Source organism: Bombyx mandarina, chromosome 08 (genome assembly GCF_030267445.1).
Source record: "Bombyx mandarina strain Sakado chromosome 08, ASM3026744v2".
Lineage (NCBI taxonomy): Eukaryota > Metazoa > Arthropoda > Insecta > Lepidoptera > Bombycidae > Bombyx > Bombyx mandarina.
In genome coordinates, this window is record NC_143215.1 from 6,932,995 (window position 1) to 6,947,114 (window position 14,120).

The 14,120-nt window shown below is 36.0% G+C and overlaps 1 protein-coding gene across 5 annotated transcripts; it reads right to left on the reverse strand.

Moving 5' to 3' along the window:
- Positions 1-1,868: 1,868 nt before the first annotated feature.
- On the reverse strand, positions 1,869-11,333 carry LOC114252529 (cationic amino acid transporter 4). Of its 5 annotated transcripts, XR_016323407.1 has the most exons (8): positions 11,132-11,329; positions 9,923-10,072; positions 9,144-9,392; positions 8,096-9,075; positions 7,806-8,022; positions 7,308-7,469; positions 6,242-6,822; positions 1,869-6,202 (listed from the first exon to the last, which is right to left on the reverse strand). XR_016323407.1 is itself a non-coding variant. In XM_089729122.1 (7 exons), exons 2-7 carry the CDS (start codon positions 10,062-10,064, stop codon positions 6,614-6,616), a joined length of 1,959 nt encoding a protein of 652 aa, XP_089585248.1. In that variant the 5' UTR covers positions 10,065-10,069; positions 11,136-11,333; the 3' UTR covers positions 1,869-6,613. The 5 variants fall into 5 exon arrangements, 4 of the variants coding, with proteins under 4 accessions (XP_089585248.1, XP_089585247.1, XP_028042826.1 ...); XM_089729122.1 differs by having other exon boundaries at positions 1,869-6,822; positions 9,923-10,069; positions 11,136-11,333; XM_089729121.1 differs by having other exon boundaries at positions 1,869-6,822; positions 11,136-11,333.
- Positions 11,334-14,120: the final 2,787 nt, after the last annotated feature.

A 14,120-nucleotide genomic window follows, 5' to 3' on the forward strand; every position in this document is an offset into this window, starting at 1 on the left:
CGGCTGCCCCACCTTTCAAACCGAAACGCATTACTGCTTCACGGCAGAAATAGGCAGGGTGGTGGTACCTCCCCGTGCGGACTCACAAGAGGTCCTACCACCAGTAATTACGGAAATTATAATTTTGCGAGTTTCATTTTTATTACACGAATGCAATTTATTACACGTATGCAGTTGAAACAGCGCCCCAAACGGCAAACATAGGCAAACGATCCCATTCCATACAAATATGAGCTAACTTTTACGCTATCGAGAACTTTAAAAAACTGGCACTAAGCACACTGTACATTCACGTATAATTCAATGGAGAAACCCTGTACGGTTTTTGATAATTCTCGGAACATTATTTAAGTACCTTAAACTCTTAAACATAGGTACCTACAATAAATAGGTGATACGCAACTAATTTATGCAAGTAAGTGTATTTGATATAGTTTAACATTAGCCACAGTATGACAGGGATTTAATTAGTTTAATACAAAATTTATGCACGTAAAGAAATCTTTAAAGTAATAAAAATGCGTACATTGTGTACACATAAGATGAATTTAGTTACGAATGCAGTGTAATAGTATATGTTGTAGTTTTGGTTCTTTTGTTGTTGTATAACGTTTTTTGGTTAGTGGATTCGTATTCATGTTGTTTTAATAGATAAATATATTATTTAAAAATGTAGTATTAAGGATTTTTTTAGATTACCGCCCAAGGTGGCATTAACCAATTAATATGAAAAAGAATGCGTATGTTTAATGATTTGTCTTTCTTAATATCCATGTAACAGAATTTTTCCAATTTTATAATTCCTCTCTTTCACAATATATAATGAAAGGTATTGCAATTTACGATATACAAATAAAAATTCTCTTCTCACTTTCATTCACGTAACAAAATGCTTCAACATTAAGCTCCATGAAATATTTTCATCCGTTGTAGGGCTATGATGATGACTTGTTTGATTTTAAATATTGTAAATACACAATATAATAATTTAATGTGTTATAATAATACATATAAATTATTTATTGTGTACAATGTGTTACGTAGTTCCATAGGTGATATATGTTCCTTGCAACTATTCATAACATGGTAATTAGAAAAAGCTTTGGCGATTTATATAATATATATATGTTGGGTGGACGAGCTCACCGCCCACATGGTGTTAAGTGGTTACTGGAGCGCATAGACATCTACAACGTAAATGCGCCACCCACCTTGAGATATAAGTTCTAAGGTCTCAGTATAGTTACAACGGCTGCCCCACCCTTCGAACCGAAACGCATTACTGCTTCACGGCAGAAATAGGCGGGGTGGTGGTACCTACCCGTGCGGACTCACAAGATGTCCTACCGCCAGTAATTACGCATATTATAATTTTGCGGGTTTGATTTTTATTACATGATGTTATTCCTTCACCGTGGAAGTCAATCGTGAACCTTTATTGAGGGAATATTTCATTAGAAAAATTAGGTGCTATGCTTATATGCCTTGTATTTTTTTTTGTTTACTCTTTAAACTGATGTCTCAGAAATTGGCCAAATTGCCCATTCATTGAAATGTCAATTACATTCATTTAAATCCTTATCGCACTCCAAGGGCGGATCCAGCTTTGGCGCCAGGAGGGGGTCACATAGTCGTGGGCAAGTTAAGAACTTATAATTTAATTTTGATAACAATAGATAGTAAATAAATCATGATGTTCTTCAATTAGTCCAAGTTGGTTCAAGTCCTGGAACTAGCTCAGGGGGGGTCATGACCCCCCCCCCCCTGGATCCGCCGTTGATCGCACTATAATAGTAATCAATGTTGAGTCATGACAACTGTTTGTAATTGAAATGTGTGAGTACAGGGAATGAATAAAACATGTGCGGTTTACGTACTCGTAGTTTCATTATTTACACATCAACACTTAATAATAATACAGGTACAACTATAACAACAGTACACAATCATATTATATTAATTTTAAAATAGCAATTCAATTTATGACTATAGGCGTTTTGATTATAGTAATACAACAGCAAGTGAACGTCAAACCTGCACTAACACCATTATTAATATCTACTTAGGACACACGTGTTGCTTACGATTCTGCTAAGAAATAAATATAGTAAAAAAAAGTAAATATAGTAAAATAAAAAAGAACACGCTATAAGCAAGCTGGACTAAAAATTAAATTTTGTTTTATCCGCTTGATCATGGTCAGGATATTAGGCCAAAGATATAAATTATTGTATTATAAAAGCTTGTTCAATCGTTCCTTCCTTTACATTTCAACAAATAATTATGATAAACTACAATCTACGAGATTGTCGTTACTTTCTAACTGTTAAACAAATCTCGAAAATTATTATTCGTTTTTCATTAATATCAGTATCTATAATTTTCTATAGACTAAACTTATAAGAAAGTTCAAATAGTAAACAATGTGCAAACTGAAAAGGCGTGTCCAATATGTATTTATCGTGTCAGTGATCGCAGTGTAGGTAAATCGGAACACTACCAAAATCATATGTATGTGCGAAAGAGATAATAAGATTATACATCACATATGCACCTAATTTATTTATTACATTCTACCATTAAACAATTGGATGATTTAATTGGTTGAAAAAAAACAGCCATAACACTAACGTATATCTGGCATTCAAGGATTATTGGGCCATATTTTATGACTCAACATAATTATATATAATATGCGAAAGTAAAAGTTGTTAGCGCTATTAAAAGTCCATATTTAAGAAAAAAGCTCGGTGTTTATTTTTTCATAAAAATCTTAATATAAATTATTAATTTAGTGACAGTATCGAGAAACTTATTTAAAATATATTTTGTGGAAAACATTTAAATGGATCTTATAGAACAAAATGTTTTTTTTGTATTTTGAATACAATATTACACAATTCCTACACTATTGCAGCATAACCTTCATCACCGAAGACCTCTTAAGACGCATTATTATCCAAAGTTTAAAAAAAGAACTTGTCATTTATGTTTCTTTTCACACAAAGAATTCATACGGAATTAATTTGATTTGTTTTTGCTTATATTTTTATTTTGTTAAATCTTTAAAAAACGATTGACGCTAATAAACGTAGTAATATATGAACGACTCTTAAATACCGAAGAAAATACTAGCTAAGATTTTAATAGGAATTTTTAAATTTCTGAATACTTGGCACAATGATAGCCTGAAGCCTAGAGATGAATACAAAATGCAGTATGTAGTTAACTTAATTTACAAGCGAGTAAGCGAGCAAGAGTAGGTATTTCCATATATTTTTTTCGTTTTTAGTATGCGACATTGTGTTATAAAACGAGTAGGGTTTAGTGGAATTTGCAATGCTACCAAAGTACTGTCCATTTGTACACTAAAGCTGCGTGAATTATTTTATAGTATAAACTAGTCTTATATTTTACACTGTTTTCAGACTTGGGTTCAGTTTATAAAACATCCTTCAATCGCGTACCTAGGTTTTCATTTAACAACCGGATCAATCAATGCGGTTTGTATTTAACAACCGAATTGATTGAGCACCACAATTATAGACAGATCCTTGTTTTGCTTAGAACATAGTTTTTTTAGGGCACGCTTGTATTCCATCCATTGTTTTTATAATATGTTCGGTTTTTACTTCACGATTTTCGGCTGTCACTGTTATAATTGCAGATATTTTTTAATCTAAATAAAACCAGAAAACCAATTTAAACTTTATTACGTACCCGTTTCTAAACCAAACTGGGCGGTCGAGCTTACGGACAACTTAAATGCCGTCGCCCACCTTAAGACATGAGTTCCAAGTCTTAGTTTTACAGTATGTACGACGGCTCCCTCACCCTTCAAACCGAAACGTATTACTGTTTCAAAGCAGAAATAGGCAAGGTGGTGGTACCTGTCCGTGCGGGCTCAGTGTGCTTAGTGCGAGTTTTTTAACCTTCTCGATAGCGTAAAAGGTAGCTCATATTTATATGGAATGGAATCGTTTCATTACGTTTGCCGCTAGGGGCGCTGTTCCAACTGCATACAAAATTGGGCTAACTTTTACGCTATCGAGAACGTTAAAAAACTCGCACTTTTTCTTTTTCCTACCTAAGCTGTGAGCCTTGAGAGGCTATTTCAGCGTAACCCTAACGTTTGTAGGTGAGCTCACGGGGCTCAAACCTGATGACGTTGCTAACACGAACCCTAGCAAGAGCCGTGCTTCGCAGAATCTACCACCGGATCGGAAACGCGACCCACTGAGAAGATCCGGCGAGAAACTCAGTGGGCTGTGTCTGAGAGTTAATTTACTCGTCGAGCCCTTCGTCGCAAGCGACGGGTTCGACGAGAACGGTGACCGGTGCTTGAAGTACCTAAAAGCACCGTTAGTGGATCGGGAGGATCCGAGATGACGTGTTTTGGGCGACGTCGACTGCTTTCCATTCTGTCCGCAGGATCGGGAATGTAGTTACCGGCGGCCACGATGAGAGGGTTCTCGTGTCGTGCCGCTTTATCGAAATGACTCGCACTAAGCACACAGAAACCCAGCCCGAGAGAGTCCGATCACCAGTTGCGTCAATAAAAATTAAACATTGAACAATTAGCACGAAACTCACATGGTATTGGAAACTCACATGGTGTCAAGTCATACAACACCAGTTTATTAACAATAATTACGCATCAGCAGTTGGTTTTATTAACACAAGTTGTTGTTTAGTTGCAAGCACAATACATAGTTGTTTTCCGCCGTCCTAACACTGTACGTTAATAACGTTTAAAATAGTTTAATGGACACTGTTTTGGCAGCATCTAAATAGTGATGACCGAGACTAATAAATGAACGGAGTTATGTGATGGTGAACAACATTCAATGATGTTCTCAATTAGTTACAGCTAGACATTTGACACTGAACAAAGCGCACCTAAATAAATTAGACACGTTGAAAAAGTTTTAAAGTAGTTTTCAAATCGAAGCCCTCTGTTTTTAATTAACCACTTGTCTAAGAATTCAATATAAAAATAAAAATAAAACTACGTTTGATATTTTTGTGTATTTTTTTAGTATTTAACAAGTTTGTGAATGTAAAGCTTCATAATAACTGAATTAATTAGACATACTATTTTTAAATTTTTTAATCTGTTTTTCTTCAAAACACAGTTAAAAAAGTTAATCTTTTAAGATATATTGTCAACACTCATCTTCACAGTGGCGATAAAATATTCCTTGTGGCCAATATCAACATGAATATCCCCCTATGCATTTTGTCTACATCTCTGGCATCCCTATTCAAAATATTTGCATGCTTTTTTCACCCACTACCCTCCTTTTCCCTCGCAAAACACTAGACAGAAATAAGCGCGTGAAGCCGCAAGAAAAAAAATTGGAATTTTTTTTTAGTTTGACTCTCCAGCACTAGTCCGGGAAAGTACAGATTTAAGACTTAACACCTTTACTATAAGCTTATCAAAACAAGGAAACGTGTTTCAATATAACACATAAAGCATTTATGCTTAACATTGAATTGTTCTAAAAACTCTAACGAATAAATGTAATTGTACATATTAAACATTATTATTTATTAGCCTAACACCTGAGACTAAACGAGAAGAACTCATAAAGACTAAGCACCTTGGTTGTTGAACTGTAGTCATATAGAACATATAGTTACTACTACCTGGTTAATCAAATAATGAGTTTGCCTTTTCAAATAAAATTATTTTTAATTTAAGGGTCACGTTTATATGTAAATGCAGCGTTAAATGCTGTAATTCATCTGTAATCCATAAAACAGTATTCTCCGATAACTAGATTGTCAAAAAAAGAGATGGAAATATATTTTCAAATTAATATTCGTAAATAATTATACACAAGAATTGTGTAGCATGATATAACATAAACTTTTGTATGGCGATAATTTCTTTTTAAATAAAATTATCGAGTTAATTTAAATTGATTTTTCGTTACTTTTTGGTGTGTACAATAAACACCCCTACAATTAAATATACTCTAGGCTGAAAATTTCAAAAAAAGATTCAAGTAAGAGAAAGGTACTTACGTATTAACACCACCGCGGCAAACATTATAATATTAAAAAGCCGATAAAAAGCAATCTTTATGTTTTTATATAGTAGTCTATCTTTTGGTTTTCTTATTTTTTGCTGATTTTTGAGCTTAAGTTTGAATCCGCCTTATCTCCGGCGCTGCGGGAAGAGTCAGCTTCGCAGCTTCGGCTTGTTGGTCGCCTCAGCCGCTCCACCTCGCACTGTTTCCGTGCTCCGTCACAGCGGGCGAGGACTGCTCTCCCTCCGCGCCTCTGGTTTTTTATATACACTCTAGGGGTAGGGCAGACAAGACCAGGTGGAAAGTACTGGAAAGTGGGGTGCTCTGATTCGCTTTTCCATATTTTTCGAATATTTATGCAATTTTATTACCAAAACACGAGCAATTTTACTATTGCTAAGCATTAAATCTTTGATGGGGTGGCGTTAATACGTAAGTACCAAGAGAAATAATTGTTACCTGCGCGTTAAATATAATCCGGTAAGAATACAGATATATTCAACGGGAAATGATCGCGTAAATTTAAAAAAAAATCCTAAATATTTTGGGTCTTTAAACAGATATCACGATCGGAATCAAGGTTCTCTTCTAGAGAGTTCGTCTTCACAAATGATGGGTTTGCGGTCATCTCCTTTACTGCTCCGACCAAAGCGGCCAATACGTCGTGAACTCGTCTTTTCTACTGCTCCCCAATCGCTGTTATTTCCACCGCTGGATAGCAAACCGGCGACACCCTCTCCCAGCTTGCTGTGATGGATACCGTATAGGAAATATACAAGAAGACCTGAAAGGATAATAATGTTGACGAATCGAAACAAACCCTCGCATTTAAAAATAAATCTAAACGATATGTATGCTTTGCTTCAAACCAATATTAGGTAAAATGTCTTTAGTTGTAGGTATCATATAGTTGTTTGTTGAAGCCGAATGCAGAATATGCATACAGCCCACCTGATAATCAGCACTACCAGGGGTAAAGCCAAATGGCTGCCTCTACGTAAATTTATACATAGAGCAAAAATTTAGGCAAAACCTTTGAAGGTACTGGTCCGAATTTTTTTTTTTACATTAGTCTTCTAGGCTTCGCTATGTCTATGCAATTGTCCCAATATTAATATTTATTAAATACGTTTTTAATTCGTAATCTATGTATACGCAAATTGACATTAAGATTATTTAAGATTTCGAGTTCAAATTAAGTTAACAGAGTTCTAAGGTCAGAAGTAAGAGCTCTAAGCAGAATAAGGTTTTATTATTTCATAAACTCACCGAAAGTCATCCACATAGCAAAGCGTGCCCAAGTTAGAGCATTCAGATTAATCATAAGTTCTACGTTGAGCATCACACTTGCAGCAGGTAACAGTGGTACCCAAGGTACACGGAACGGTAAACGAGTCGGACTTTGTTGATGAGCCCAGATTATCACCAAACCTATATTTTATTTAATAACGATTAATATTTTTAACTAAACACCTCTAAAATATCCTCTAACTACCTATTATAAATACAGACACACACACATACATGTAAACTAACCTGTGCCGAAACCGAAAAAAGCACAAACTTAGTATACATTTAAATCACATCAGTACTAAAATCGTCGAGTCTTTGTTTTCTAGAGCAGTTTTCAAAGACCCAAAAGATTTAAATTATGTACCTATTTGAAAAATTGTGAAGATGTCACTATTTTCATCTCGAATCTACTATTTTCACAAAATACAGTTATCACTTCCGTGCATATATTGTAAATAAGAAACACAAACTTACACGAGATGATGATGAAAATCAGAACGAAGTCCGGCAATAACACCCATAATCCAGCAGGTTCGACGAGAAAATGGTTGTGAGCACACAGAGCCGCAGTAGCAATCGTAAATGTATACACAGAACATGTCACAGCAGCACCAGGGGCTCTACCACCAACAAGAGGTTCTAGCCATGCGAACTGAGGCCGTAGACGACCGACCGTTAATGTTTCAAACATCTAAAGTAAAAAAAAAAACAATAGTTTCAATTGAATCATGATGGTCATGAAATTCACACACGATCAAAGTTACCTCAGAAGAAGAAGATCCGCCATCCGTTGCCGGCGTTCCAGTTGCTGAACTATCCTCTCGATCACAAGGTGAATCTAACTGTGGGACAACAAAACCTTTATCTTCTGTTGTTGGAGTTGGACGATATCTCAATATTATTACGGCAGCACTAACAATCGTGTAGGCTAACAATGTGCCTATAGACATAAATTCTACAAGTTTTTCCAAATCAAAAAGAAGAGCTATGAAAGCAGACGATAAACCAGAAATAGCTAAATTAGCAACAGGAATTTGGGCCTTGTTACTAATGTCGCTGAAGAACCCAAAAAGCAAACCGTCGGCAGACATAGCATATAGACATCGTGGTAGTGAAAACATGGATCCAAGTAAAGTTGTTGTCATTCCACATACTGCACCCACAGCAACTGCATATTTTGCCCAGTCTGCGTGGACTGCACCAAGAGCAGCTGGAAGCGCAGCATCTGGATTAATTGTATTATATGGAACCATTAAAGTTAATGCCATCGCGACCAAAATATAACCAAAAGCCACTACAGCCATTGATAATACTGTTGCAACAGGAATAGAGCGAGAAGGATCTTTGGCTTCTTCACTGGAAGCAGATATACTATCAAACCCTACGAAAGCGTAAAAACAAGTAGCAGCTCCAGCTAACACACCACTAAAACCAAACGGCATAAAACCACCATTTTTCTCTGACCAGTTGCTGATATCAGCATAATAAAAACCCAAAAAGATTACTAAAGAGATGACCAAAAGATTTAAAATAGTCAGGCCGTTATTGATATAGGCTGATGTTTTAACACCCGCAGCGAGTATCAAGGATGCTGCTAGACATATGAGAAACGCTAGAATATCAGGATATCTGCTTAAAAGTGTTTCATGAAGTTCACCAGTTAACGCTACTGTGGCATTACTGATAGCCCCATGTAATATAGAATCCAAATATCCTGACCAAGCTCTCGCCACTGAAGCAGCACCTAAAAGAATAATATACGATTAGAACAATAATCAATTCACAGATTTTAATTTAAAGGAAAATACTTACCAATCATATATTCCAAAACAATATTCCATCCGATAATAAAAGCCCAAAATTCACCAATACTGACATAGGTATAAGCGTACGCGCTACCCGCTCGTGGTATTCGAGTCCCGAATTCAGCATAACAAAGGGCAGCGAGAGTCGAAGTTATCCCCGCTAGAAGGAAACTTAGTGCAGTCGAAGGACCAGCCATTGATTTTGCAACAGTTCCGGTAAGTACATATATCCCTGCACCCACCATATGACCCACGCCTGAAATTCATTGGAAATAATCAGAATGCTACTTTAGAATGTGTTTATTTCAGTATATAGGTGCATGTGTACTACTCAGAGTCGCAAATATTATACCAATTTTAAGAATGAGGAGGTTCTCAATTCGAATGTATGTTACTTTTTTATTTTTTATATTATGAAAGTTGGTACTTCTCGTGTGGTACTATTTAAATTTATCAAGGTCAGGCTAATCGTTTTCGAGCTATCTTTAATAATAATGCTTAATTTATTTTGGACTACCTAAAGTAGAAGTCTACTTTCTTTTTTGTTACGTAACATTAAGCGTGTTCGCGTGTGTACATGGCTTGTAGAGGATTAACAAAGTATATAATATTAAAAGAAGCTTAAGATACAACGTGAATTTGTTGTCATTCGACTGGCTTCGGTAGGGGTAGCGATTCTATCAAAGCCAGTCGCCTGGAATTGAAGGCACATAATAGATTTAATTTCAAGAGCTATTTAATTACAAATTAGTTTTAATTACTAATGTACATAATATACCGGCTTACCGAGTAATGTTATATCAAAAGTGGTTAAACATCTATTTAGGGGAGTATCCATGGAATCCCCGTGTAGTGGCTTGCATCGATTCATTTTATGACAGAAGCCGGATAGCACATGGCCAAGGATCTTGTGCCTTGCGCCCGGCATGATTACTGCTGAAAAAGAACATTATAGGTATATGTTAATTTATGCATCTACAAAATCAAAAGGGAAAACTGACTTCTAGGTAAATATTAAAACCCACAAACCTGTGTCTTTACAGGATTGATATTGGTCACTTATCTCTAATACATTACACCCTACTGCCCCTTTTCTATAACTTACCCTTCGTAGATGTCCTGTAAGTTTTTTTTCAATTTTTTTTAGCCTATTCCCTTTAATCCTGTCTTTTATACTGGCAGTAGGGCATATTGAAAGTTATGAAAGTTAGTTCCAACATTATACTTGTGTGACATGCGGTAATCATATTATGCATTACGGCTGTGATAAATAAATGGAGACTACTCATAGGCGACTATATTCATGATACCTTGTTACATGTTACAACCTTTATGCCCCAAATAGCCTCAACATGATGTGGGACGTGAGACATGGCTCGTGAACCCATCTCCACACTAATGATAATAACGACCCGTTTTAATTCCCGCAAAACATCGACGATTTCAATTTTACAAACTGCATCTACGATTCTGACCTTCATTGTATTGATATGTATTATATATTATAGTCTATCTACTCATGTCATACCCCATATTATATATATGAATACAATTTTTTTTCTTACTTTTCAGCCACATTAACAATTATACAGGCGCATTAACAACAGATGCATATTGTATAGACAATGATCATTTTAAGTACATATTTAGTAACTTCAGATCACCACTTATATTCTAATTAATTACTAAGTTCGTTTTAGATTTCTTAACTATAATTTCAAGCTTTTCTAAATCCAAATGCTAAACTATTCGCAGCATTGTTCAACATATAAGCAACAATTGGATAAGAATGCAAAGATGTATTACTTTATTCTGCCCATTTTTGCAAAGTGAAACTAATTATCTTGATGTTTAACCTAAATACTAAATAGCACATCAGGTTAAATTCGTTGTTTTTGTACGTGCTACTTCCTCTATCACGATACCGTGTTTTCTTCAAAACATCAATGAAATCTTGAAATTAGTGACAAAGGAAATAACTTAAGGAAAACTTACCTGCCTTTTATATTAGGTCCGCTTGATATTACCTACGTTTTCTGTCTACTAACTTCTTTTATGGGACGAAAATAACATCGGCGCGCGCATCCAATCGATTTCAAGATAGGTCGGTCATACTTGTTTTTTTTCGATGACAACGACAATCCTAATATTGGGCATTTCAAAAGTTACTATTAGTCTTTCGCTTGCCTAATCCTCACGTGATTTATACTCATATTCATAATTTATACTTCCACCACCTTCTTTAATCCACCTGTTGTACCTATCTAGATCTATACTATAGCTATATGAAATTTGGTTGGACAACACAATGAAGGTCGCATGAGTAGCCATAGTCGTAACATGATGATAGATCATGTTGTAGAAAGAATACAACATGATCGCGCAAAGAAATAATGCGTCCCTTTTTAACAGGTAAAATAGCTGCTGTACCTATTCAAGTGAGACTTCGTCTTCAAGATGGGTGTTTACGTGTTGATTTCTGGGCTCCGTTAACAACTATTCATTAGTCAGTCTACTCGCCTTCCCAATTAGTTAGTTAATATTTTAATTGTGTGGCTTATACACACCTCCCGCCACAGGAACAGTAATAAATAAATAAATATTTACAGTCACGCCACGTTAAGTGGTCCCGTGATAAGTTCGTAAAGAACTTGTGTTACAGGTACCAGATAACGGAAATAAAAGTAAGATTTTTATTATACACATACATAATATTAAATATTTAATATACATCCATAACCCTGGAAAATTCATTTATGTTTATCATACAAATATCTTCCCTTGGCGGGTTTCGAACCTGCGGCCCCCTTGTGTAGTGACCATGTCACTTACCACTACACCAGACGGCCGTTAAATACTTCCTGAAACCAAAGCGCTCATCCACAGTGTGTATTCAGAGATTGTTATGTTTGTCAGTTTCTAACCGGCTCTGGATTGAACGTCCCTTAAGGATGTTTTCTGAACGCTATGATAGTTCCTTTTTCAAGTGACGTTTGAAAAAAATACCCAGTAGTAAGCAGGCTTTGCTCCTGGCATTGAAGATATCCGTGTATGATGGTGACCACTCGCTATAACGCGCTTTTATGGCCAAAGTTTATATGTTAGTTCGTATTTGTACACACTCTCTCACAGTAACTAACTAAGGGTGTCAATGTAGATGGTATGAGTATCGGTTACATTTTAAAACTTATTTTCATCTACCATCTTAGGCTGCTGCGTCCGAGCCTCGTTTGAGACAAAATCCAACCTAGGGATATGGGGGACAAGGTGACGGATTATTCGTCTAAGCTAGTGAAATCTAATGGAATACAAACAATTCTTCAGATTTATTTTGTATTACTCTAAACAAAATCGTTTTTATTTAACTAATGTATTCGTCATATCATCATTTCCATGCCGGAATCACATACCTACTATGCAACATAGACCCTAGAAGTAATAGTGTTCTGTGCATAGACCTCTCTTTGAGGACATTACTCGTCCAAGTTTTGAGCTAGCTTATCCAATTACTAGCGACCCGCCCTCGCTTCGCTTCGGAAACATTAAAACACACATGAAACAAAAAATAAAAAATAAAAAAAAAATAAAAAAAAAGTAGCCTATGTTCATCAGGGACAATGTCGGCTTCTAATGGAAAAATAATTTTTCAAATCGGTCCAGTAGTTTCGGAGCCTATTCGAAACAAACAAACAAACAAATCTTTCCTCTTTTTATTATTAGTATAGATAGCCCGCGAACAACTTAATAATGACGTAATATATTATATAATTCTGAAGTATTCTTCTGTTTTAAAGATACAGAATATCGTCATCAATGATAATTATAACAGTCTACGATATGCTTTTTTCTAAGAATCAACTTCGCACATATTTACAATAAATTTAAATACATTCTTTTTATGGGCTTTAGATATGCAGAGAAGCTTAGACCTTGGTATTAACTAGTTACTGGAGTCCATAAACACCATTACATGAATACAATCACCGGCCGCGAGACATGATGTATACAGCTATATTTTTCTTTTTATTTCGGCTGTCCCACCCTTCAAACTGAAATCCACCAGTGCTTAGCAAATAACAATTATAGGCTGAAAATGGTGGTATTGTCTTAGTTATCGACCGGGCAGCAGGTCCACAATACTATATACAAATACTATGTATTTATTACTACTGTATGGTTCATTAGTTTCATAATATGTAGGTACTTAATTCCAATTTTGGATCAAGGTTGTAATGCTAGGAAAGCTATCGACCCGGAAACTGCTCAAGTCTTTTATCTTGCACATATTATACATAGGTAACTAAATCGTTTGATCTCAATTTTCTTGTTATAAAACTTTTTACCTCTGGAAAAATTCCTTTTTTTTTAACCTAAGCTGATAGCCTTGAGAGGCTATTCCAGCGTAACCTTAACTAGTAGCTGAGCTCACGGGGCTAAAATCTGACGACGTTGCTAACACGAACCCTAGCAAGAGCCGTGCTTCGCAGAATCTACCACCGGATCGGAAACGCGACCCACTGAGAAGATCCGGCGAGAAACTCAGTGGGCTGTGTCTGAGGGTTAATTTACTCGTCGAACCGAGAACGGTGACCGGGAAAAATTCCTTAAATAATTAAAGTAATAGTACAATAATATTTCATTATAACTACATATGACATACAAAAAATATGTGCAAAGTTGAAGTCGTCGTGTCCTAAAGAATAATACGCCTAATGCATTTGTATCTAGCGATGCGACTGTGCCGGTGGTCGAATCCCGCTGGCAGGTACAAATTTTTCTAATGAAATACATAGGTACTTAACAGATGTTCACCGCCACCGCCCGGAGGCCTTTCCAGTTTTACCAGGCAGGTGGGAGCAAGGGCTCAGCCAGAAGGGGTTGGATTTACTAACAGCTACCTCAGCGCCTCCAAAGGAGACCTAACAATTCAAGAGTAGCTGTTTAGCGAATGAATCTACCGGATCGGAATCTCGACCCGCTGAGA

What these genes read in the sequence shown, in the direction of transcription:
- LOC114252529 (XM_089729122.1), bottom strand. Translation starts at nt 10,064, where the DNA reads ATGCCGGGCGCAAGGCACAAGATCCTTGGCCATGTGCTATCCGGCTTC. An exon ending in TGTTTTGGAATATATGATTG is followed by an intron (nt 9,076 to 9,143) that starts GTAAGTATTTTC and finishes TTATTCTTTTAG; the next exon opens with GTGCTGCTTCAGTGGCGAGA. An exon ending in GATTTTCATCATCATCTCGT is followed by an intron (nt 7,470 to 7,805) that starts GTAAGTTTGTGT and finishes AATAAAATATAG; the next exon opens with GTTTGGTGATAATCTGGGCT.